Raw genomic sequence first — 24,356 nt, forward strand, 5'->3', positions numbered from 1 at the left:
GGGGGCTCTGCTCTGCATGCTGCCCCCACCCCAAGTGCTGCCCCCAGAGTTCCCATTGGCTGGGAACTGCAGCCAATGGGAGCTGCAGGGGTGGTGCCTGCGGACAGGGCAGCACGCAGAGCCACCTGGCCACGCTTCCATGTAGGAGCCAGAGAAAGGACATGCTGCTGCTTCTGGAGCCACTTGAGGTAAGTGCCACCTGGAGCCTGCACCCCTGACCCCCTCCCACACCCCAACCCCCAGCCCTGATTCCCCTCCCACCCTCCAAACCCCTCGATCCCAGCCCAGAGCACCCTCCTGCACCCCAAACCCCTCACCCCAACCCCACCCCAGAGCCCACACCCCCAGCCAGAGCCCTCACCCCCTCCAGCACCCCAAGCCCTAGCCCTGATCCCCCTCCCACCATCCGAACCCCTCAGTCCCAGCCTGGGGCACCCTCCTATACCCCAAACTCCTCATCCCCAGCCCCACCCTAGAGCCCACACCCCCAGCCAGTGCCCTCACCCCCTCCGGCACCCCAACCCCCATTTTGTGAACATTCATGGCCCACCATACAATTTCTATTCCCAGATATGGCCCTCGGGCCAAAAAGTTTGCCCAACCTTGCCATAAACTCACTGGGTGAAAATCTGACCCTATTGAAGTCAATGGCAAAGTTTTAATTGATTTTGGTGGATGTCACCCAATATTTTCTGTTACAACTCAGAAGGAGCCAGCACTGTTGACCTGTCTGATTCTTACACTTCTAGGAGGTCTTATAAACTCACTTAGAAAACTATTGTTAAAAAGAAGAATGAAATCAGCACATGCACACCCCCAACAAAGCCAATTCCAGACTGACCCTGGGAGGAAGGTAGGTGGTATCACCCTCATTTTACATTTGGGAGAACCAAGATACACAGAAATTAATGGCCGGATGCATCTCCCATTTGCACCAACAGAAATGCCAACTTACTTCGGTGAGACTTAAGCATATGTTTAAAGTTAAGCACATACTTTAATATTTTGCTGAATGACATGACTAAGGTAACACAGCATGTAAGTAGGATTAAAATCCAGGAGTACTAGCTTTGCCTTTCCTGAGCTCCATTAGATCACATAAAACCAAGTAACCAGACCCTCAGCTGATAAACTGCTTTGTTGCCATTGATTCCAAAGCTTTCCTATCTGAGTCCTTACTGCACTGAATCCACGTACAGCTCAAATAACTAATAATAAAAAGAGGCTGCTGGGTATTACTATTCATGATCCTGATTGCACTGGTTAGATGGAGGAATGATTTATGGTGGGGACTCGGAATGATGACGATGATGATGAATCATGCAGGGAAATGTAACTGATCACTGAGCTAGATTAAACATTTTATCTGCCATTCATTTATGAGAGCTCTAATGAAAATGATCACTCACTTTTTGGTACTATTATATAAGGTAGTGTCTTGATTAGGAAAATTGTAGACACTTATTTGTTTCCAGTACTATGGTAGTACAAAAGACGTTAGATTAAAAAAACAGTCGTGCCGTTGGACTTACAGTTTGTCTTATAAATAACCAAGACTATTTGGATTTTTTTCATCTGTTCCTGTTTGAAAGGTATATTGATAAAACTAAAATGTTTCTGTCAGGGATTGAAAGGAAATCAGTATTTCAAGTTTTCACTCCCCTCTTTAGGTTAAATAGTAAAGCAAGCCAAATGAGGTGATAACATATCTCAGTTTTATCAGGAGAAAGTTAAACTAACTTGCTTTTAAAAGTGCTTTCCACAAGTTGCAAAACTGGAGAACTCTTAGCATTTATCCAATACATACCTTTGAGTTCAAAGCAACTAGATACAGGCAATTCATTTCTTGTCCCTTCTCCATAATAACACAACATACACCTGCAGAGTGATGACTAGAACCTGCTTCCCACAGCTCCAACACACACAAAGTGTGTTATAAGAACCTGTGTTGGTGCGAGCTGATGGGTACTCAGCAGCTTTGAAAATCAGTTGACTTAAGTGACTTTATATGAATGAAATGACCCTACCCGTAGGCTCCCATTTTTAAAAATCTGGCCAGAATATTCAATCACAGCTGACTCCATTTTGTCGTCCCCCCCACATAATTAGCCCCCCATCATAGCTTTTAAATGACATTTCTTGCTACACATGCACAGGTACAAACAAAAAAATACATATAAACATGAAGAGATTGATCATTTGTAACGAACAAAATAGATCAAAAAGGTCTCTCCTGTTTTAGGCTCATTGGATGGGATAGGTTCCCGTTGACTTGTGTCTCATCAACAGCCCTGTTTATCCCTTTAAAATATTGCCCGACTTAATGGCTTTGAGTTTGAGACTTAACACTCATGACTACGTGATTGGTTTTCTCTTTGTTGATCCCTTTCAGACATTTCTTTATCTGGACCATCTCAGACTCTGGCTGAAGAATTTGCGAAAGCTGCAGGACAGCTTAAAAAAGAAGCTCCTGATATCAGATTTGGCAAAGTTGATGTCACAGAGCAAAAAGATATGAAAAAAGAATTTAACATTCAAGAGTTTCCTACTGTGAAATTCTTTGTGGATGGTGATAGGAAAAATCCTATAGATTGCAAAGGTAAACTGTTGTTTGGATTGACTGAAGTGCATAATATCCATTGTATTACAGATGGAAAAGACCTATTACATTATTGACCGGACAGAATATCATGCTTAGACAGAGAATGTATTAGATAGTAAAGGGATTCTGCCCCTGACATTATATGTATATTTAGCTAGATATGCAGAGATATCTGTGTGTAGTTGTGTGCATTTAATAAAGACAAACTAGGATTTGAACTTGCCTTCCAAAGTTAGGATTTAAATGCTCTTCTCTGACCAGCAATGCAGATAGCAGTCAAATTCTCTGCTGGCATAACTCCCTTGACTACAGTGAACTACCATGCATGCCCACTGACTACAATAAGCCTGAATACAATGGAGTTACACCTGCACAGAATTTGGCCCAATTGCTTCTTCTTCTGTACCACCCACAGGATTCCCAGTACAAATTCCATGCACAGTATGAGGACAGCATAAATAGCAGAGGTCTGCACTGTGGTTTGGAGAGGATTGTTTTAACAACAACCGTGTCTGTTTTGTGTGTGTGTGTGTGTGTGTGTGTGTATTGTTCTCTGATTCTATAACCTAAGAAGGAATTTTGAAGCTGGCAAATTACCCACCAGAGGGAGCTCACATAAGGCCTAGTAATGCAATGGAATCATTTTAAAGATTGCATGGAAAGTACATTAAGACATAGTAAACAGACAATAGCGTTTGGCCTGTGCATTCCCTAGTTCAGAATATGCACAATCCCTGGAAATCCAGACTTGATTAGAGCTTTTGCTTCATTAAAAATAGATACAAATAATATTCTCTCTTTCTGCCTACATCTCTTTCTAATTGTGCACACTGGTTAAAATGTTTTCTTGAAGCTCAGAAGTAAGTAGCCTGGGCAGGGGCATAGTTTTTGGAGTCTGAAGAGAAGTAGAGGGGCCAAGATTCTTTAAAAACAGGAGCCTAAACGTTGGCTCCTAAACTCACTTTTAGGCACATGAATAAGTGGCCCAATTTTCAGAGCTGCTGAGCCCCCTCTCACTCTCAAAGACTTCAGTGGAGCTGCTGTGTTCTGAGTACTTATATTCCTTCTTGTGTATCAGAATTTTTTTACTGAGTTCCAGTCGTTATACCTGTGTAAACAGGAGGGCCTGCACAGGTGTCACTGAAGGCATGATTTGCCCACTGAACTTTTATTAGTGGTAATGATGCATGAGAATGAAAGAATCCAGCCTAGGTCTTTGGTCAAGTCTGTAGGGCTGACAAGAAACCACGGGTTAGCTTGCAAACTCATTTGATGGGTATGGTACTGAGAGACAGTGAACAAGGAGCTGATAATGCCAGAACAGAGCTTCCCTTTCAGCGTTACCTATAAATGAGCTGCAAAGAGTTAATATATTTAGACTCTTGTGAAAGTGGGCAGTAATGTAAAAATACCTGATAAAGAATTCACAAATTATCTACAGCACACAATGCCAATAATTACTAATTGGTTGACTGGCAAGTCATTTATTTACAACTATGAGCGAGTATAGTACTGAAAAATCAAACAAGTGCTCTCACTGATAGGTTATAGCTGTTTGAATGTACTATAGCTATCCAATGAGTTATTTACCAGAGGAAATGTTAACCCTTAAATAAAAAACAAATGCCTTTGGGTTGGCACTGACAGACAAAGTTTAAAACAAGAAAGTTCATTGAAATATTTGGTGAAAGGAGGGATTTTTTTTAAATGGTCATCACGACAGCTGATAAACAGAGCCAAATCCAAGTCTTAATGAAATCAATGAGCTATTTACTTCAGTGAGACCAGGATTTGGCCCAAATATACTAAGTACAAGGCCATTTCGGGCAAACCAAGACAATGATTAATCCGATGACAGATTTGCTGAGGTTTGTATGGCTGATTTAACAACAGATTAGCTGTAAGAGCTTGGATCTGCATGTAGACGAGTGTTCGAATGCCATGCAGCCACTAGGTACTGTTCTGCCACTTTTTCATTTCAGGCCTGTGTTCTTCAGGACAAAGTTAAGCCTGCCATGCTTTTAAAAAATATTTTTTGGAATCAGATGCAGTGAGTGATGCAGGAAAATGTCTTTGTGGCAATCAACTGAATAGGCCTGCCTCGAATATTAATCTTGTTAAATTAACAAGACGCACAGTTTCAGGGTCTGAATGTTTGATCAGCTGTTTGTAATATGTAGGATGACTACACCATAGCACAGTACATACAGGCTGACATGATATCAGTGCTCTTTTACATATATGATTCTAATTCACTCCTTGCTGGACCCCTCTGCGCCTCTTCTTAAATAAGGTTATACTGAAAAAGATAAAGGGGCATTGTTTTCGGCTGGGATCTTCAGCTCCCTAATTTCCTTTGAGCCTTTAGCAGTCATGTTTCTAAACTTTTTTTTGCAAACATGAGGGATAAAAACTTTCTTTTTAAATGAAAGCTGAGATTCTTGACCAAAGGAGCTGGGGATTTAAGGGGGAAAAATAATCAAATATCATAATATTTGTGACAAAATTGTGAGAACTGGCAACACGTAGTTCTGTAGCTAAAAGCTGGGAGCACCCAGAATTAAAGGACTTGACCATTTGGATCTTAATTCTTACCTGTAAACCAAAAAAGCTGAGCTCTAATACTGAAGAAGCATTTTATTATGCCTCAGCACCTATTACATCTCTTCTGCTGTGCAAGAGGTACAAATCTAACACCTACTTTAACTCAATAGATAGCTCAATAAACTGTGGAATTGGTTTGAAGTGTTGTCGGATTACACCACAGGTTGATATTTCTGTATAGCTCATGGGTGCCTTGCAGTCACATACCTGCCACATGAATCTTTGTGCTCTGTGCTTTCCGACTTGTTTGAGAGCCCTGGCCTCAAAACACCCATAAAATCTGTGATTGAACAGTTAATTGGCAACATGCCCAATTGTTGTTTGTAGAGAACCCAGAAAGTACAATGACGACTCACAAACATTGCACTGTGATACCCTGAACCTGTTCAGGGGATTGGAATCTGGATTTGAATTTCAGTGCTTAAGTCCACCTTTAATTATCCAATAGCTGAGGGTTCAGGGGTGCATGGAGTTCAAATGAACTTAGACTCAACAACCTTGTGCACTTTTTGTCATCTTGGTTGTTCAGAAAACTGATGCCTTTTTGTAATTTTCTTTGACAGTCCTTTTAATTCTTTCCTTGTTCCAAAGGAGTCAGAGAGGCCTCTGCATTTATTACCTGGCTGAGAAGACGAATAGGACCCAGCACTGTAGTTATCAACAGCACTGACCAAGCTGAAGCTATCATCAACTGTGAAGATTTGGCAGTAATTGGCTTTTTTAAGGTAATTCAATGGAAAGTCAAAGGCCATTTTGCCTGTGACCTGGACTCACATTTTTTGCCATTGTCACCAAGGACCATATTTCCAAAGATGCCTAAAGTTGGCCTCAGAAACTGGGCCTACTGTTTTGCTAGGGTTTTTGTTTGTTTGTTTTTTGCCATGCACTTATTCCTGTATACATTTTTACACTTGCAAATACTTGGGTTTATGTCGGGCCAGGCTGTAGCTGTAAAGCCTCACTCCCATGGTATTTTCTCTGTATGTATATGCATAGAGGTCTTCAGTCTCAGTAGGAGTGCCTGACGGTAATCCAGGAGCTGTGCTGGTACAGCCCATGCCAAAGTAGCTCTTGCTATGTCCTGGGAGAGTGCTCCCTGCTGAACATCCCAGCACTACTGGCTGATGTAGAACAGGGCAATAGACTTGCCATCATTCCACCCCCTTCTCTTTCCCCTTTGGAGAGGCTTATAGCATTGTTGGTGCTACCCATGAACAGGCCTGGTGCTCCTCTTGGGCCAGGCTTGTGACTGCACCAGGGGCTCAAGCAGGGCTAGGCACATTCTAATCTCAGGTAGAGAACCAGCCGTCTAATTAACTGATTTTCATGCAAAGATCTGAGTTCTTGCACTTGTAAAACCATAGACATGAACAATTATGAGCCCAATTTTTGAGGCATTAGTGAAAAATTGACTCTTATCATTTAGTTTTGCTGAAAACCAGCAAATATAATCTATTGCACTGGGATACATTTTCGGTTGAACAACTTCATTTAAAGGAAGGGAATGTCTCAGTGTGCTTGGAATCAGATTACTGTAAAGTTCTCACAAACTGCAGATTTTAGCTGCTGACCGCTGGAAAATCTGCTACCATGATTTCCTAGTTCAGAATTAATAAAATATTATACCGCACATGGGCCAAATACTGCACTCTTTACTCAGGCAAACTGCCACTGGTTTCAAGGACTGAAGAAAGACTGAAGGACTTAGGGATAAAAAATATTAAGCACCATGCACCATTACAAAGTAAATCTTCAGCGTGACACTGTAAAAGTTGCGGTGGTATGCAATGTAAAGTCAGTAGAACAGTATTGAATTTTCTTACTTTTTCATGGTTCCCTCTGTACCTTTAATATAATTAAATCTGTATTCATATTTCTTCTAACTAAGCTGGTATTTATTCTTCTGTCTGTCCAGGTATTTTGAACTCACCTATCACCATGGTGTCTGAGCACATTCTTAATCTTATCAAGCCTAAAATGCTATTACTATAATGTGCTCTAATGTATACTCCAACTTTTATTTATGGGGCAACTTGTTGGGGCAAGAGAAATATGTTGCTGCCATAGGGGGAGAGGCAGGGTATTCATTGAAAGCAATGGGCCAGAAGTGAAAATGCTCACCCTAACTAGAGTTTTGCTCCACAAGTAGCCCCTCTGAAATCATTCATGAACTAAGGTGCAACTCACAAAAGGACTCACAATTCAGCCCAGTATAATAGTGTTACTGGACTGAGCTGATATATAGTGCCTGCAGACTTCTTTGATTGGAATTTGAGAATCCATTTGGAGAATGAAATGGCTATAGATTATCATCAGCATGCTCTAGGGCATGTCAGAAATACAGCAGGTGGAAGCCAATAGAATAAAGCACTGCCAAAAGAAATAAAGAGCCGGATTTGGCCTTCTATTAGTCACAGATCGCTCACCGAATGCAACTGCCAGAATGTGTCGGAAGGTCTCAGAATATAAATTACTATTCATTTAGCATGAGATAATTGTCTAATTAAATGGAAGCTGCAGGAACTGTTGCCTTTCATCATTGTTATTTACTATTAATTGGGGGCTGACAGCATGCTGACTGTCCTACAGACTTAGGAGACAAGGTTTCTGCCTTGAAAAGCCTTCTATCTAAGCATCAGACATAGGCAAAACAATTCAGACACGTCAATAGGTAGGTCCTCAATCAAGTAGAGACCTTCCTTTCTGATCTCTGGCACAGAAGGGATTCTCTTTGTGAGACTCTCACTGTTCCTGTGTGGAAGGGGTGAAGAAGTGGTGTCTGGGGCTGCCATGACACCTTTCCCACTTGGACAGTCCCTCCCAAGGCCAGGACTTGCCTGGAGCAATGGTGGACCAGAGGAATAGGCAGGTCCATGTTGAATGGGGCAGGATAGGAGTTGAGATCAGAGAATTAGGGAGATCAGGGGGGAGGGATAGCTCAGTGGGGGGAGGGATAGCTCAGTGGTTTGAGCATTGGCCTGCTAAACCCAGGGTTGTGAGTTCAATCTTGAGGGGGCCATTTAGGGATCTGGGGCAAAAATTGGGGATTGGTCCTGCTTTGAGCAGGGGGTTGGACTACATGACCTCCTGAGGTCCCTTCCAACTCTGATATTCTGTGTGATTCTGTGTGAATGCCACATCAGCCCAGCAGACACTATCTGGAAAAGGTCATGCAGCCAGTCCTGCTAGTGTGGGTGTTTACTCCCTTCCGTGCACCTCAGAGGTCTGCTCCTAACTCACATCCATTCCAGCACCGTACAGGATGCCAGTGATTATAAATCACGGCTTTTGTTCTACAGGAACGTCACGGCGGAGCAGTGGAAGTTTTCTATGAGACTGCCAGAGACGTGCCAGAGCTGCCTTTCGGGGTGACAGTCAGCGAGGAGGTTTTTGTGAGCTATGGCATCCGAGAGAACACCATTGCTGTGTTCAAGAAGGTGGGAATGGGTGCACGATGGAAACCTGGTGCCTGCATTCTGGCTTCTGGAGCCATATTTAGCCACCTAAAGAGAAGTGGCTCAATTTTCAAATTCACTGAGCACTGACAACTTCTGCCGGACTGACGGACTGTTGTGGACGCTCAGTGCTTCTGTAGCACATCACTTTTGGCAAGGGATCTTTTTCCTTTTCCCCAAATTGCACTTGGAAGAAGCGCTCTACAAACAAAATGACAACTACAAAACTATACAGAAATAACATTGACAATTAGGCTACAAAACAAACCAGACCAAGAAATTGTCAAAGCGAAGGTTCGCTTGCTATTTCATGAGGCTTAGGCACTGAAAGGGTCTTGTATTATAATGTAGAGTGCATACACAGTGTATTAGGATTATTGGCATGGAGTAAATTAAAAATGTCAGCTTTATCCTGACACTTAGCTGCAACCATGTTACTAACCTCGCGGTGCCATTTATTATAGAAGAGTTATGAAACGTTAGTTGCTACTGACAAGAAAAAGTAAATTTGAAAACATGTTTAATTAATGACAGCATGCGTGCTACAGTCGAGGATAAAGATGGCTGCTCTAAAAACTTTGCTTTATTATTACTCAAGGGAAAACCTGTACATAATGAAGTGTCTGAAGATGGCAAGCAGAACAAAGTGGATCTTATCAGATTAATTAAAACTTTTACCATGGATTTGGTCACCGAGTATAATCTTGAGGTATGTTCACTTTATGGAATTAAATAGAGCTAAAGCAGAGGGAATTCCTGTGAAAAATCATCATCTCTTTAATACGTTGCTCTTAGGCTATTGGAATTCCAGGACCAGCATGGGGCTATGTTGAGCTGGTCAAAGAAGCTCGTCAGAATTTAGAGTGGGAATCCAGTTTACTTAGCTGTTCTGTTTACCATACATGTTTCCAGTACACTATATGGTTCCACTCCAAGTGACTTCTATGTTAGATTAATAAAAGCAGCAAAGGAAGAACAAATGTAAAATCTCGTTGAGAGAACCCTGTGTGTGTCACACCTAACAGCTGATCTCAAACTGGCTTGCGGCACTGACCGCTCCAGCAGATCCACAGAGGGACTCATGCAGAAAACTGTCATAACAGTTATACAGCCTCCTACACCAGAACAGCACGTGTTTTATAGAGCTATAATCCCACTGTAAGACATTTTCCTCCAGTTTTGAGAGCACAGTAAAAATATCCCTCAATATTCCCCTATTGACCTCTTTTCTGGAGAACTCAGACTATGAAACTCCATCATGGTGCAGTTCTATCGTCTGTTAAACCACACAGGAAAACCTTATATGAAATTGCAGCCTCGTTCAACAAAGCGGATCTATTCTGAATTGATGGCCAATCTTTTATTCATTCCTGCTGACCATCACTACTGACCAGACAAACACATCTACTAGCTCTAAGGACTCACCCTACCAGTTTTGTAAATAGCTGAAAACAGGATCAGACAGTTGTAAAGGTCAATATCATATTTCAAATCTCAGGTTAAGAATGGCTATGCAGCTGCCAAGTGTTTGGTTGCTTTTCAGTGAGCTGATCCTAATAGTCTTTATCGACGACACTATATTTTACTTAGAGAATTACAGCTAGCATTAATTCTGTGCCTGGTGTTATACAGGAGGTCATACTAGAGGACCATAATGGTCCATTCTGGTCTTAATCTATGAATAATGCTGAGGTTTTCCTTGAGCAGGAAACCCACTTAGCAGCTGCTGATCTTCTCTCACTTTATGTTCTTTAAAACAATGCAAAATCCCAGGGTTATGGAAATGATGGGGAACTATATGAGTCTTGCAAAGTAAAATATGCAAACCCAGTTAACTGAATGGCATTGATACTTTGAGCATGTGATTCACTGTTCTGCTTCCAGAGAGTGGAGCAGATGTTGAGCCTTTTGCTTTGCAGACATCTGTGAAGATTTTTGATGTCCCTGTTGAAACTCACATCCTGCTGTTCACCCCTAAGAACTCAGAGACATTCAACAAGACTTATGAAGATTATGAGTCTGCTGCTGTGGAATTTAGAGGAAAGGTTTGTGATGCATTTTACTTTAGAGTCCTGCTTTGCAAATGTCAGATGTCAAAGATCAGTTGAAAAACACCCTCCAATGTTACTGATTGGAATATATTGCTGTCAGTTTGCCTGCTATCAAACCGCTTCCAATAGTTCTCAGAACCATTTTTCTGGCATAGGTCCTTAAGCAAAATGGTCTGGGGAAATAAAATTAGAAGTAAACCCAAAGGGAAAGTGATGCTTTAAAAATATGATTCTAACTGTGTCATGCACAACAAACCTATTTCTGACCATTCCTATCAAGCCTATTTCTGATCTTACATATGCCCCTTACTAAGCCCTGGTCTACACTAGGACTTTAGGTCGAATTTAGCAGCGTTAAATCGATGTAAACCTGCACCTGTCCACACGATGAAGCCCTTTATTTCGACTTAAAGGACTCTTAAAATCGATTTCCTTACTCCACCCCTGACAAGTGGATTAGCACTTAAATCGGCCTTGCTGGGTCGAATTTGGGGTACTGTGGACACAATTCGACGGTATTGGCCTCCGGGAGCTATCCCAGAGTGCTCCATTGTGACTGCTCTGGACAGCACTCTCAACTCAGATGCACGATTGTCTGCCTTTGCTGTGACGCAGGGAGGGGCGACTGACGACATGGCTTACAGGGTTGGCTTACAGGGAGTTAAAATCAACAAAGGGGGTGGCTTTACATCAAGGAGTATTTCAGGCAGGACTTCACGGAGGGTTCCAATAAGAAATGGTGCACCTAAGTTATTGTTCTTATTGGAACAAGCAGGTTGGTCTGGCCTCTGATTGATACATGGCTAGATTTACCTCGCTGCACCTTCTCTGTGAGTGACTGCAGTGTGACCTAGAGGAATGAGTTCCCTAGACGGGGGGCGGGTGTGGGAGGTTGCAAATGAGTACAAAACAAATCTGGTCTATTTCTTTTTTTGATACACTCCATCTATCTTTTACATCTTTGGCTGGCAGCAGACGGTGCAGAAGGACTGCATGCCATCCACATCTCATGGCTGCTCGGCAGAAGATGGTACAAGAGGACTGCTAGCAATCCATATCGCCTGCCTGCTCACCATAAGATGGTTCAATAGGACTGACTGCAGGACTAAAGAGAATGACCTGATCAAGTCACTCCAAATTTAGTCCCTGCGCCCATGTCTGCCCAGGCGCTCCTGATCGACCTCACAGAGGCGACCAGGAGCACCTCGGACATGATGATGACGGCTACCAGTCCTACTGTACCGTCTGCTGCCATAAGGCAATGGGTTGCTGCTGCTGTGTAGCAATGCAGTACCACGTCTGCCAGCACCCAGGAGACATACGGTGACGGTGAGCTGAGCGGGCTCCATGCTTGCCGTGGTATGGCGTCTGCACAGGTAACCCAGGAAAAAAAGGCGCAAAACGATTGTCTATCCTTTCTTTCACAGAGGGAGGGAGGGAAGGGGGGCCTGACGACATGTACCCAGAACCACCCGCAACAATGTTTTAGCCCCATCAGGCATTGGGATCTCAACCCAGAATACCAATGGGCAGTGGAGACTGCGGGAACTGTGTGATAGCTACCCACAGTGCAACACTCTGGAAGTCGACGCTTGCCTCGGTACTGTGGAAGCACTCCGCCGAGTTAATGCACTTAATGCACTTAGAGCATTTTCTGTGGGGGGACACACACTCGAATATATAAAACCGATTTCTAAAAAACCGACTTCTATAAATTCGACCTAATTTCGTAGTGTAGACATACCCTAAGAGGAACTTCCAGTCATGAAACATTTAGCAGTGCTTGTGTAGGCTCAACTTCTAGTCTATTATGTCATCTGGAAATGCCATTCTGGGAATTTCAACAAGTTGCTGTTGGCCACAGTTGAAACCAGCAGTTCTACCTTACCTGGTTTTGCAAAGAATCTGTAGGACACTGTTTCATGCAGCAAAGTGTGTGTGTGGGTAGCAAAGGAGAGGGAATAAGTAAAAAACAGCACTTTCTAGTAGTCTCCACTGTCAGTTATTCAATTTTGCTGCTATTGCTCCAAACACACTAAGTGCTACAGAATGAGAATTCATCCGGTAGTAAAACCACCAACAATCATTTTACTTTACTATTGGTAAAGACACCTGGATTATAAATATTTCAGATTTTTGTACTATTAAGTTTTGTCATGTAATGCAGGGCTATGAGAACTTACCAGGGCAAGGAGCATAGCTTTGATTGTGTGGGAGAGAGCAACATAATTTACCAGACTGAGAAATAAATCTAAATATTAGTGTCCTGCAGCTCTGTGTAGTTTAGCAGTATCAAGTAGGTTCAGTAAAAGCCGAAACATACTTGGTTTAGAACGTTGTTACTATCTCAGAGCTGGGGCACAGAAAAGTTTACAAAACTGCTGGGTGAATCACACTCAGTATATGGTTTTTCAGAGTTCCAGTGGCAGATAGGCCTGGATCCTAACAATGCCAAGTTTTGGGAGGTTCATTTCTGGATCTAAACTTCAAATCTGGCCTGTATTCCTATGGATTAAGCCAAAGCCCTTGGACTGAATTCCCAAACATAGGGTGAAATTTCATATCCAAACTCATCTTCAGATTCAGTAGCTTTTAACTGAGTTTCATGTCCAGACTCTGATTTCTTTTAACCTGAAATTCAAAGTGAAAGATGGAGCTGGTTGATGCAGGTCCTTGTGGACGAATCCAAAAGATGTTGATTTGTGTGAACAACTGCACAGCTATTTCTAAGGTAATAGACCTTCTGCTTTTAGGGTATAATGCAATGCTATGCAGCTGGATATCCATCCAGCATCCTGCTGTTTTCCTTTCCAGATAATGTTCATCTTGGTGGACACGAATGAAACCAGAAATGGGCGCGTTTTTGAGTATTTTCGCATCACTGAGGTCGACGTCCCTGCGGTGCGAATCTTAAACCTGACAAGTGACGCAAAGTACAAAATGCCTGCAGATGAGGTGACCGTGGAGAATCTAAGGAGCTTCTGTCACAGCTACCTAGATGGGAAAGCAAAGGTATGCCTCTCTGAAGAGACAAAATCAGACGTCCATTTGACGTCAGTTGAAGATTCTAGCACATTTGCAAAAATAAAGTGAAAATGTCATTTAAATTCATAATCTACCACCTGTACTAGCCTGGTTCTGATTTTACAAGCTTGTTCTTGTTGCTGTCATGTGCTCCATTTTTAGCGCATACTGGTCTATTCCCTTATTTTGGATAACTGAGACGGACCACAGGATTTTGCCAATGACTCTCTGTGTGAATTTAGGCAAGTCGCTTATGGCCTGAATTTTAAAGGTGATGAAAACCTCTAAATTTCATTAATTTCAACTGGCATTTAGGGTGAACAACTCTGAAAATAAGGCCATGAACCTCTCTGAGCTTTATTTTCCCCATCTGTATAGTAGGGATAATAATATTTGCCTGTACCATTGGCGTGATATGAGGCTTCATTAATACTTGAGAGCTTTGAGATTGCATGAAGATGCTACAGAAGATCCTGATAGTTTCTATAAAAGTGCAATGAATTATATGAACTTGCAATTGTCGTGAGTGAACGTGGGTTTCCTTATTTTTGTGACTCCTTATAATCCTTTTCACTACAATTATTTCCTGCTGGATCACTCCCTATTCTCATTAGAATATCTTGTCATCACAATGAGGTATCAGAACATTCATGCCACATACGTTCCAAGACAGATACACTGTAAATTGTATTGCGTTTTCAATGTTCTGAAGCTTGATTTACCTTCATATTTAACAGCTTCCTTCAAGAGGAAGGAAGGAACCATGTGGAGGGGATGGAGAAATCTAGGCAGTGGCATTCACCCGTGTTATACAGCCACTTCACTCCTCTTCCACAATAAACAAGCTCTATAGTTCTCTAGCTTTTGACTGTTATTCAGCCAGGTTTTGTAGGACAACTGGATCGTGTAGGTTCAAGTAACCTATTTATGGTTTGACGTGACTCACAATATTTTAAAAAGCTAGGTATAGTAAGTAAGGGCAATGGGTGAGTATTGTCCAGTTGGACTCACTTTAACCTGAACCAGAATACGGCTTCCTGATATCCCCTTCACTTTCATATTCCTGTTTCTCTTTCTGATTAGCCACATGTACCTAGTGAAGAAATTCCAGAGGACTGGGACAAGAATCCTGTTAAGATGCTTGTTGGAAAGAATTTCAACAGGGTCGCCTTTAATAAGACCAAGAATGTGTTTGTAATGTTCTGTGAGTATCATTCTAGATTGTTTTAACATGATCACTTTGATGTGAAAATGCAAATGCATTTGTTCTGTATCAAACAAAGCACTATACATTACATAATTAATATACTGTTGCTGTCTGCTCAAAGCATTATAGGAAGATTTGTGCCATATCATAAGGAAACAGTGTGGTTCATGTACTGACTTAAGATTGCTCTGTATAGGAATCCCTAAAGCGAGTGGTGAGCTGGAGCCGGTTCGCACCGGTTCGCTAGAACCGGTTGTTAAATTTAGAAGCCCTTTTAGAATCGGTTGTCCCGTGAGGACATAATCTACCCCACCCCCACGAGGGACAACTGGTTCTAAAAGGGCTTCTAAATTTAATAACCAGCCAAAAGTGGCGCCTTAGGCGCTGACTCCGTGGGTGCTCTGGGGCTGGAGCACCCAGGGGGAAAATTTGATAGGTGCAGAGCACCTACCGGCAGCTTCACGCCCAGCCCCACCACACCCCGTGCTTGGCCCCAGCTCACCTCACCTCCACTCCGCTCCGCCTCTGCCTCCTCCCCTGAACGCACCGCCCTGCTCTGCTTCTCTGCCCCCCACCCCTGGCTTCCCGACAATCAGCTGTTTGCGCGGGAAGCCTGGGAGGGCTGAGAAGCAGGTGGCGGCTTCGCGCTCAGGCCCAGGGAGGCGGAGGCGGAGGTGGAGTGGAGGTGCGCTCGGGTGGGGGGGGGCAAGGAGGGCCACCTGCGCCGCATCAGGTAACCCAGGGGGCACGCAGGGGAACCGCTCCCCGCCCCAGCTCACCTCTGTCTCCCTGGGCCTGAGTACGAAGCCCCCGCTTGCTTCTCAGCCCTCCCAGGCTGCCCACACGAACAGCTGATTCGCAGGAAGCCAAGGGAGAGGGCGGAGCATTCAGGGGAGGGGGAGGCGGCGGAGCGGAGGTGAGGTGAGCTGGGGCTGGGCGCGGAGCTGTGGGTGGGTGCTCTGCACCCACCAAATTTTCCCCGTGGGGGCTCTGGCCCCGGAGCACCCACGGAGTTGGCGCCTAAGACACTTCTGATGTGATCAGTGGGGGCAGCAGCCGCTCCCCCTGCTTCCCCCTAGCTATGCTATCCCGCCTCTAGGAGCCAGAGGGACCTGCTGGATGCTTCCTGGGAGCTGCCCCAGGTAAGCACCGCTGGGTCTGCCCACCTCGCCCCCCTGCAGGTCCCTCTAGCTCTTACAGGCAGGGTGGGCACCCACTACGGTGGCCCATGAGACCCTCCTGCCCAGTTCTGGGGGCAGTGAGGGAACAGGGGAGGGGGGTGGATGGGGGCAGGGGTCCAGGCAGGGGCGTCAAGGAACGCGGGGGGTTGGATGGGGCAGGAGTTCCCAGGGTGCAGGGGTGGGCCACGACCCCCTCGTGGGGTGAGGAGGGAACTGGTTGTTAAGATTTTGGCAGCTCATCACTGCCTAAAGCCAATACTTTCCAAGGCGGTGTGAAATCTTGATGATGAAAGACAAAGCTATCTTGGCATTTTATTGCACAATGTAACATTCAAATGTGCCATAGTATAGGAACTAGACTGTGTCCCATAGACACATCCCATGGCAAGTGGAGGACATCTTACTGTGATGTTCTAGGGGTGCCCCAGAAAAGGAGCCACAATTCCTTTACTGCTCCCCTTACCTCTGAGAGGAAGTCATTTCCTGCTGACCTAAATAGCAGGAGATCACTCTCCCTTCCACAACCAGCAGAGCAGCTCTGCCTATTTCCCACATCCCCATCCCCTTGCTCCAGGGTGGAAATAGCAGGTGCAGAGTCACTCTGTGCACCCAGATCCACAATCCAAGTAACCCATGAGCTCTTACTCCCCCTTGTGCCTCTGCACGGGTGCATAACCCAGAACCAAACCTAGCCCTATAATGCCAATGTTAGGCTTTCCTAAAATGTAGGCAAGTTTCCAAGCTTGCTGGTATTCTGATGAACACCATGGGAACAAGGTGGGCCTCAGGGAAACAAATACCACAGAAAATGCCAGGTAACAATGAACATGAAGAAAGATGTGCATGTACTCAGGTTATCACCACACTTTTGAGGTACAGTTTGTAAGAAGGATGGTGGAGAAACCTGCATTGTTGCAGCCTCGTTTTCCTTTCAGTTGCCTCCACATGAAACAAGATACCCAATCCAGTCCCCTAACAGGCTTGCTCCTGCTGCTGACCCTCTCTGAACCTTGGACCTTTTGACCTAATCTGAGCCATAGAACTATTTTTCACAATTATTTTTATTTTTCCAAGGTGACAGGGAGGGGGAAGGGCAGTAATTGGACTTCTAAGCGATCAAATCATCTCCCACAGAAAAATTTCCCTGGACATACTAATAACTGAATCTTGATAATAATCTTCTTACACGGTTAGGATCCCAAAGCTGGCTGCAAACTATCTGTAGGGTCCCCTTCATCCGTTGCTGAATTACAGCAGCACCAGAGAGGAAGGTGGAAAGTGTTTAAGGGTCCAAGACTGCACCACTCAGGTTTAGGAAAGAAAAGTGATGAATACCTTTCTGGGTTGAAAATGCATGGGAATTTAGGGGGGCAGAATTGCATGAGCAAATTGGAACTTGACCAGGACAACCATATCTGCACAAAATGTTCAGGACCCCAGTTTTACATGTCAACTGAGATATGTTTGCTTATTTCATTAAAGAAACCACATGCAAGGAACTACAGTTCCAACACTACTGAAGTTCCAACACTCTACCAGAGACTAGTCCTATCCTGGAACTGCATAATCCATCACCTCTGATGCACTGGCTTTCCTTATCATTTTTGTGTGTACTTGACATTTTGCTGTTTCAAGAGATACTTTGTAACAAGGACTGCATTGTTGAACTGATGAAAGATTTATTTGGGTTGACGGTCTTGGTCAACCATGGAATCCTCTCTAGTGAAGTCATGTGATGATTTGCTAGGACTTTGTGTGTTTATTTTTATTATGAAGGATTTAATTCTATACTATTATGATCAGCAGTTTTGCTATATGCAAATGTATTCAAGAGATGTTTGGAAATTGCTGTTAGTGTAGCGCATGAAATGAGGGAGAGGTGAATGGTTTTCAAATAAAAATAGAGATAAGCCAAAAAATGGAGCCTTGAATCCAAACCCCTGTGAGTTTCATGGTTTCACAGTCAACACTTGGAACTAGATAATTTAGATTCTGTTTTGGATCTGAAGCTGAAAGGGCCCTTCAGATTCCATTTCTAATGCAAGCAAAATCAACCCTTGCTGATGACAGGTTTCAGAGTAGCAGCCGTGTTACTCTGTATCCGCAAAAGTGAGCTGTAGCTCACGAAAGCTTATGCTCAAATAAATTTGTTAGTCTGTAAGGTGCCTTGCTGATGGAAATTTTACACAATCAGCATGGTTTCTTGCAAGGTTTCTGCCATTCTAGATGGAGGTTCAGAAGAGTTAAGATAACTTCCCTCCTTTCTATTTCTGTAACATTTTAGCTTGCTTATTCCCTTCTTGGTTGCACCCAAGATCTGAAATGGAAGTGCCAAAATGATGATGTTTCTGGCCTGACTGATGCAGAAACAACAGGAAGTTCATGAGAAAGCCATTTCTCCGAAGATTTAATACCGGATTCTGCAGGCTCAGAGATGCCTCTGCCATTCTGAGTGCTTATTCTGATCCCTCTCCCTCTCTCTCCCCAAACCTTAAGAAGAGAGGGGCCCAACCTGAAAATCTTGATCTCGAATTTGAATCTTTCACCCCCAAAATGTGGGGTATTCAAATCTGGGGTGAAATCCTAGGCACACTAAAGTCAATAATAAAACTACCATTGATCTCAGTGGGGCCAGGTATTCACTTCTGGAGTTTTGGTTTGGTATAGTCTAGAGAAAAGGGTCAGTCACACAAAGCAGATCCATATTTGGATTATGGCTATAACCAGTCTCCCTTCTAAATTCAGGATAGTAAAGCATTGCTATGTAACACGGATGGAGATGCTGGGACCTACTTGAGCCACAAGGCTTCCTGCCACCCAAAAGTAGTACCAGAAGAGAAGGTATTTGTTAGGCAACAACTTCTGGTTTTTACTCAGATTTTGCTCAGTTGTTACTCTGACAAATTCCTACTGACTTCGTTGTGCTTTTTGATTTGCCCCATTGTTTCTATAAGTGGGTAATGCCCATTTCAGCTCTGGCACCTATCCATTGTCTATATTCCTGTGAAAGCAGTGGAGTAAGTTCATAGGTTTGATTTGTGAATATCTATTTTTGTTTTTCAAATTACAGATGCACCTTGGTCCCATGATTGTAGGAAACTCTTACCAATTTGGGATGAGCTGGGCAAGAAATATGAAAATCATGAAAATATAGTAATTGCCAAAATAGACTTCACAGCAAATGACATCCAGTTAGTTATGCTAGACCGCTATCCATTCTTTAGATTCTTTCCTGTTGGATCCAATAACCAGGTGAGACACATTCAATGTGTGTGTGTGCACATCAGAATGAGTGAGCATGTGAGAAGGGTGCCATGAAAACGAGAATAAAACATTGGTCCTCGTCTATTCACACATTTCTTATGGAGCAAGATGTACTCACTTCTGCCAGGAATCTGAGTTTAAACTAACTAAAGGGCAAAATATTTGCCTACAGCCCTCACAAATATCAGGTTCTAGTATGAGACCATATTAGACTTTTAACAGACCTGGACTGATGAAGTTGATACAGCCATAGTCTCTGGTGACTTGAGTCAATCCCTGTGCTGTCCTAGGTTCCAGGGGTCATAGAATATCAGGGTTGGAAGGGACCTCAGGAGGTCATCTAGTCCAACCCCCTGCTCAAAGCAGGACCAATCCCCAACTAAATCATCCCAACCAGGGCTTTGTCAAGCCTGACCTTAAAAACTTCTAAGGAAGGAGATTCTACCACCTCCCTAGGTAACGCATTCCAGTGTTTCACCACCCCCCTAGTGAAAAAGTTTTTCCTAATATCCAACCTAAACCTCCCCCACTGCAACTTAAGACCATTACTCCTTGTCCTGTCAACTTCTACCACTGAGAATAGTCTAGAACCATCCTCTTTGGAACCACCTCTCAGGTAGTTGAAAGCAGCTATCAAATCCCCCCTCATTCTTCTCTTCTGCAGACTAAACAATCCCAGTTCCCTCAGCCTCTCCTCATAAGTCATGTGTTCCAGACCCCTAATCATTTTTGTTGCCCTTCGCTGGACTCTCTCCAATTTTTCCACATCCTTCTTGTAGTGTGGGGCCCAAAAGTGGACACAGTACTCCAGATGAGGCCTCACCAATGTCGAATAGAGGGGAACGATCACATCCCTTGATCTGCTGGCTATGCCCCTACTTATACATCCCAAAATGCCACTGGCCTTCTTGGCAACAAGGGCACACTGTTGACTCATATCCAGCTTCTCGTCCACTGTCAACCCTAGGTCCTTTTCCGCAGAACTGCTGCCTAGCCATTCGGTCCCTAGTCTGTAGCGGTGCATTGGGTTCTTCTGTCCTAAGTGCAGGACCCTGCACTTATCCTTGTTGAACCTCATCAGATTTCTTTTGGCCCAATCCTCCAATTTGTCTAGGTCCCTCTGTATCCTATCCCTACCTGCCACTGTATCTACCACTCCTCCTAGTTTAGTATCATCCGCAAATTTGCTGAGAGTGCAATCCACACCATCCACCAGATCATTTATGAAGATATTGAACAAACCCGGCCCCAGGACCGACCTTTGGGGCACTCTACTTGATATCGGCTGCCATCTAGACATGGAGCCATTGATCACTACCCGTTGAGCCCGACAATCTAGCCAATTTTCTACCCACCTTATAGTGCATTCATCCAGCCCATACTTCTTTAACTTGCTGACAAGAATACTGTGGGAGACTGTGTCAAAAGCTTTGCTAACGTCAAGAAACAATACATCCACTGCTTTCCCTTCATCCACAGAACCAGTAATCTCATCATAGAAGGCGATTAGATTAGTCAGGCATGACCTTCCCTTGGTGAATCCATGCTGACTGTTCCTGATCACTTTCCTCTCGTGTAAGTGCTTCAGGATTGATTCCTTGAGGACCTGCTCCATGATTTTTCCGGGCACTGAGGTGAGGCTGACTGGCCTGTAGTTCCCAGGATCCTCTTTCTTCCCTTTTTTAAAGATGGGCACTACATTAGCCTTTTTCCAGTCGTCCGGGACTTCCCCCGATCGCCATGAGTTTTCAAAGATAATGGCCAATGGCTCTGCAATCACAGCCGCCAACTCCTTTAGCACTCTCGGATGCAATGCATCTGGCCCCATGGACTTGTGCACATCCAGCTTTTCTAAATAGTCCCTAACCACTTCTTTCTCCACAGAGGGCTGGCCACCTACTCCCCATGCTGTGTTGCCCAGCGCAGCAGTCTGGGAGCTGACCTTGTTCGTGAAGACAGAGGCAAAAAAAGCATTGAGTACATTAGCTTTTTCCACATCCTCTGTCACTAGGTTGCCTCCCTCATTCAGTAAGGGACCCACACTTTCCTTGGCTTTCTTCTTGTTGCCAACATACCTGAAGAACCCCTTCTTGTTACTCTTAACATCTCTTGCTAGCTGCAGCTCCAGGTGCGATTTGACCCTCCTGATTTCATTTCTACATGCCCAAGCAACATTTTTATATTCTTCCCTGGTCATTTGTCCAATCTTCCACTTCTTGTAAGCTGCTTTTTTATGTTTAAGATCCGCAAGGATTTCACTGTTAAGCCAAGCTGGTCGCCTGCCATATTTACTATTCTTTTGACACATATTTACTATTCTTTCTTGTTCCTGGACTCTCAGAGGTGTTTGCAGATCCCTAACCTCTAAAAAACCTACAGCCATGATCCTGTGCTAGCCTCTGAGAATGGATTCTGCAGGGGCTTCTTGGTGTAACTCTCATTTTAAAAAAAACCCAAATTCAGGACTTATGCACCTCAGTGCTTTGTTCATGTTACCTGTTTGAATTGTTTCTGTAGCAGTTTGGCTTATGAAAACATGTTTACATTGTCTTAGAGGCCATGTCCTCTGAGCTTTTCAGAAACTCTTTGCCAGAAACGCTTTGCCAATATTACACACCATTGTCGCAGCAAATTCAAGTGCCTCTTAATAAAAAAAACAAAGAGCTGTTGCTATTGCTGCTTATCTCTAGAATATGCTATGTAATGTACCATCATGTTGCATAATGTTCTGAAAGTATTACTGCAAGAAAGGACAGAAGAAATAGAAATATATTAACCACATAGTCATAATCCTCCATCCACATGGATAATTTAATTGAAGAGAAATCGCCAGCTCTGGATCCAAGAAATTCAATTTTAGGATACTGTTATAATTAAAACATTACTCAGCTTTTCATTTTTCTCCTCATGCCCCACACGTAAATTAAATTCTAAGACATTTGTACTTGCCCTCATTTAATCTCCTAGGGAGAGAGATATTTTTCCCTTGGACATGTATGCACAACTTCTAATGAACTGAACAGCAGCCCCGCAGATCCCTAATGGGTCTGGCCTTAATGTATACATTCTCATCCCTCTCACTTTGCAGTTTTCCACTCAATATTCTTTTTTAAAACATATTAATGACCTTTTATTTTCTAAAAAAATTAATGAAGAGTTGGCACACGAGGCTGTTTCTGATTTCTATTACTAATTATCTATATTCTGTGGATGTGTTCTGAGGCCCCAGTCAGGGATTAGGGTTTCATTGTGCTAGGCACTGTACATGCCTAATACAAAGATAGGGCCTTCCCCCAAAGAGCTTACAATCTCTCCTACCACATTCTTGCCTTAGACTGGAGTTTGGTGCCCAGATGCTAAGCAGATGGTCAGAGAGAAAGAGGAGCAGGAAATACACAGCACAATTACAAATATTTGCTCCTTGTAATACTTCTGTGGTGTTTATCCCTCTCTCATGTTAGGGATGGGAACTAAATGCTAGTATGACAAAGGTCAATGAAAATTGTGAGTTTCCCTTCTCTGTAAGCCTCTCTCTCATAAATGGTCCCTTTGTAGCCTTCTCCCATTCTCATCTTTGCATCTTCTTCCAGTCTGACCCTTCTGCATCGGTTAGTCTCTGTCTTCTCATGCACCAAATGATCTCCTGCCAATCCCTTCCCAGAACGTATTTCTCCCTCATAGCTTTTCAGACATGACCCCGTATGATTCTAACAGACCAGGTGAAAATCATGCCAGCACATAGGGAACACTGTATGTCTGAACTGTTGTCTCTGTGTCCCGTCTTGAGCATAAATTCCTTGAGGCAGCAGCCACATCTCTGTATATTTGTACAGCACCAAGATGATTGTCAGCTTTCAACAAATAGTAATTACAATGCTCCATGCAATGCCCAACTCCCAAGACAGGAATTTTGTTGGTGTAGGAGGGCTGGTGGTTCTGTATTAGTGTCTCCTCTACCCAACACCTTTCACTGTTAAAGAATTACAGATAGGAAGAGCTCTATGCTGGATGAAGATAGTGGTAACTTTCTGGATGGCACTTTAATCTCACATTGTCAGAAAAGCCTGGAGAGTAAAACCCTTGAGATAAGATTCCCCCAACCCCACAGGGAAATACCACCCCCCCCCCTTACATCTGGGTGCTAGATCCTGCTCTCACTAAATCAATGGGAGTTTTGCCACTGACATCAATAGGAGCAAGATCAGGTCCTTGTTTTCTAGGACTAAGGTAAGGAGGATGTCATGACTTCCAAGAACTATAATCTCCCTCAGGCTGTCCTGAAAGGACTGTGATAAAGCCACGAGGAAAATAACATTACTGCATGCTCCGCCCCAGGCCTATTCAGTTGACCAGTGTGCAATCAGACACTTTCTCACAATACGAAGATGGTTTTATGGAATACCCATTTTTTCTCAGGGGTGTCAGCTGTCCCTCATTCAAACCATGCCTTTAGATTTTGGCCATTTAAGACTGGATTCTGCTTTCACTGATAGCACTGGCAAAACTCCCACTGAAGTCAATGGGAGCAGGATTCGGCCCATGAACAAGATTTTCAAAACTAGGAGCCTCGCTAGGGTTCTAAATGAGTAACTAGAAAGCTGATGGGGGCTCAGCTCTTAAGTCCACATTTGGATACCTCTGTAAACAGCCGGATTTTCAGAAGTGCTTACTCAGGTCTGGTTTTTGAAGTCTTGGCCTTAATAAAGATTTGTTTATTCTAACAAGCGAATAGTGACCATTGACATGAAGAGGACACTTTGTTGTCAAAAGCAATCAGCCACCGTACTGAATCAGAAAACTCTTAAATCCCCTAGGTAAACGTGGAGAGTTGAAAAAATATAGTCGGCATTTAACTATTTGATGGGGACAGTTACCATCAGCGCTGAAGGAACATGGAGATATTTCATCTGCTTACACCTCAGAAAGAGTGGCTGGGTCTGCCAGACACTAGTTGAGATATTTTGATGA

At 43.6% G+C, this 24,356-nt stretch overlaps 1 protein-coding gene across 1 annotated transcript in view; it reads left to right on the top strand.

Moving 5' to 3' along the window:
- The window catches only part of PDILT (protein disulfide isomerase like, testis expressed), a 41,266-nt gene that overhangs the window by 13,380 nt on the left and 3,530 nt on the right, over positions 1-24,356 (top strand). The window contains exons 2-9 of the mRNA XM_075133317.1: positions 2,393-2,599; positions 5,798-5,931; positions 8,506-8,643; positions 9,260-9,370; positions 10,581-10,706; positions 13,527-13,724; positions 14,820-14,940; positions 19,195-19,376. Of these exons, the coding sequence (XP_074989418.1) occupies positions 2,393-2,599; positions 5,798-5,931; positions 8,506-8,643; positions 9,260-9,370; positions 10,581-10,706; positions 13,527-13,724; positions 14,820-14,940; positions 19,195-19,376 (1,217 nt within the window). The remainder of the gene's footprint in view (positions 1-2,392; positions 2,600-5,797; positions 5,932-8,505; positions 8,644-9,259; positions 9,371-10,580; positions 10,707-13,526; positions 13,725-14,819; positions 14,941-19,194; positions 19,377-24,356) is intronic.

This window comes from Caretta caretta, chromosome 10, assembly GCF_965140235.1.
Source record: "Caretta caretta isolate rCarCar2 chromosome 10, rCarCar1.hap1, whole genome shotgun sequence".
NCBI lineage: Eukaryota > Metazoa > Chordata > Testudines > Cheloniidae > Caretta > Caretta caretta.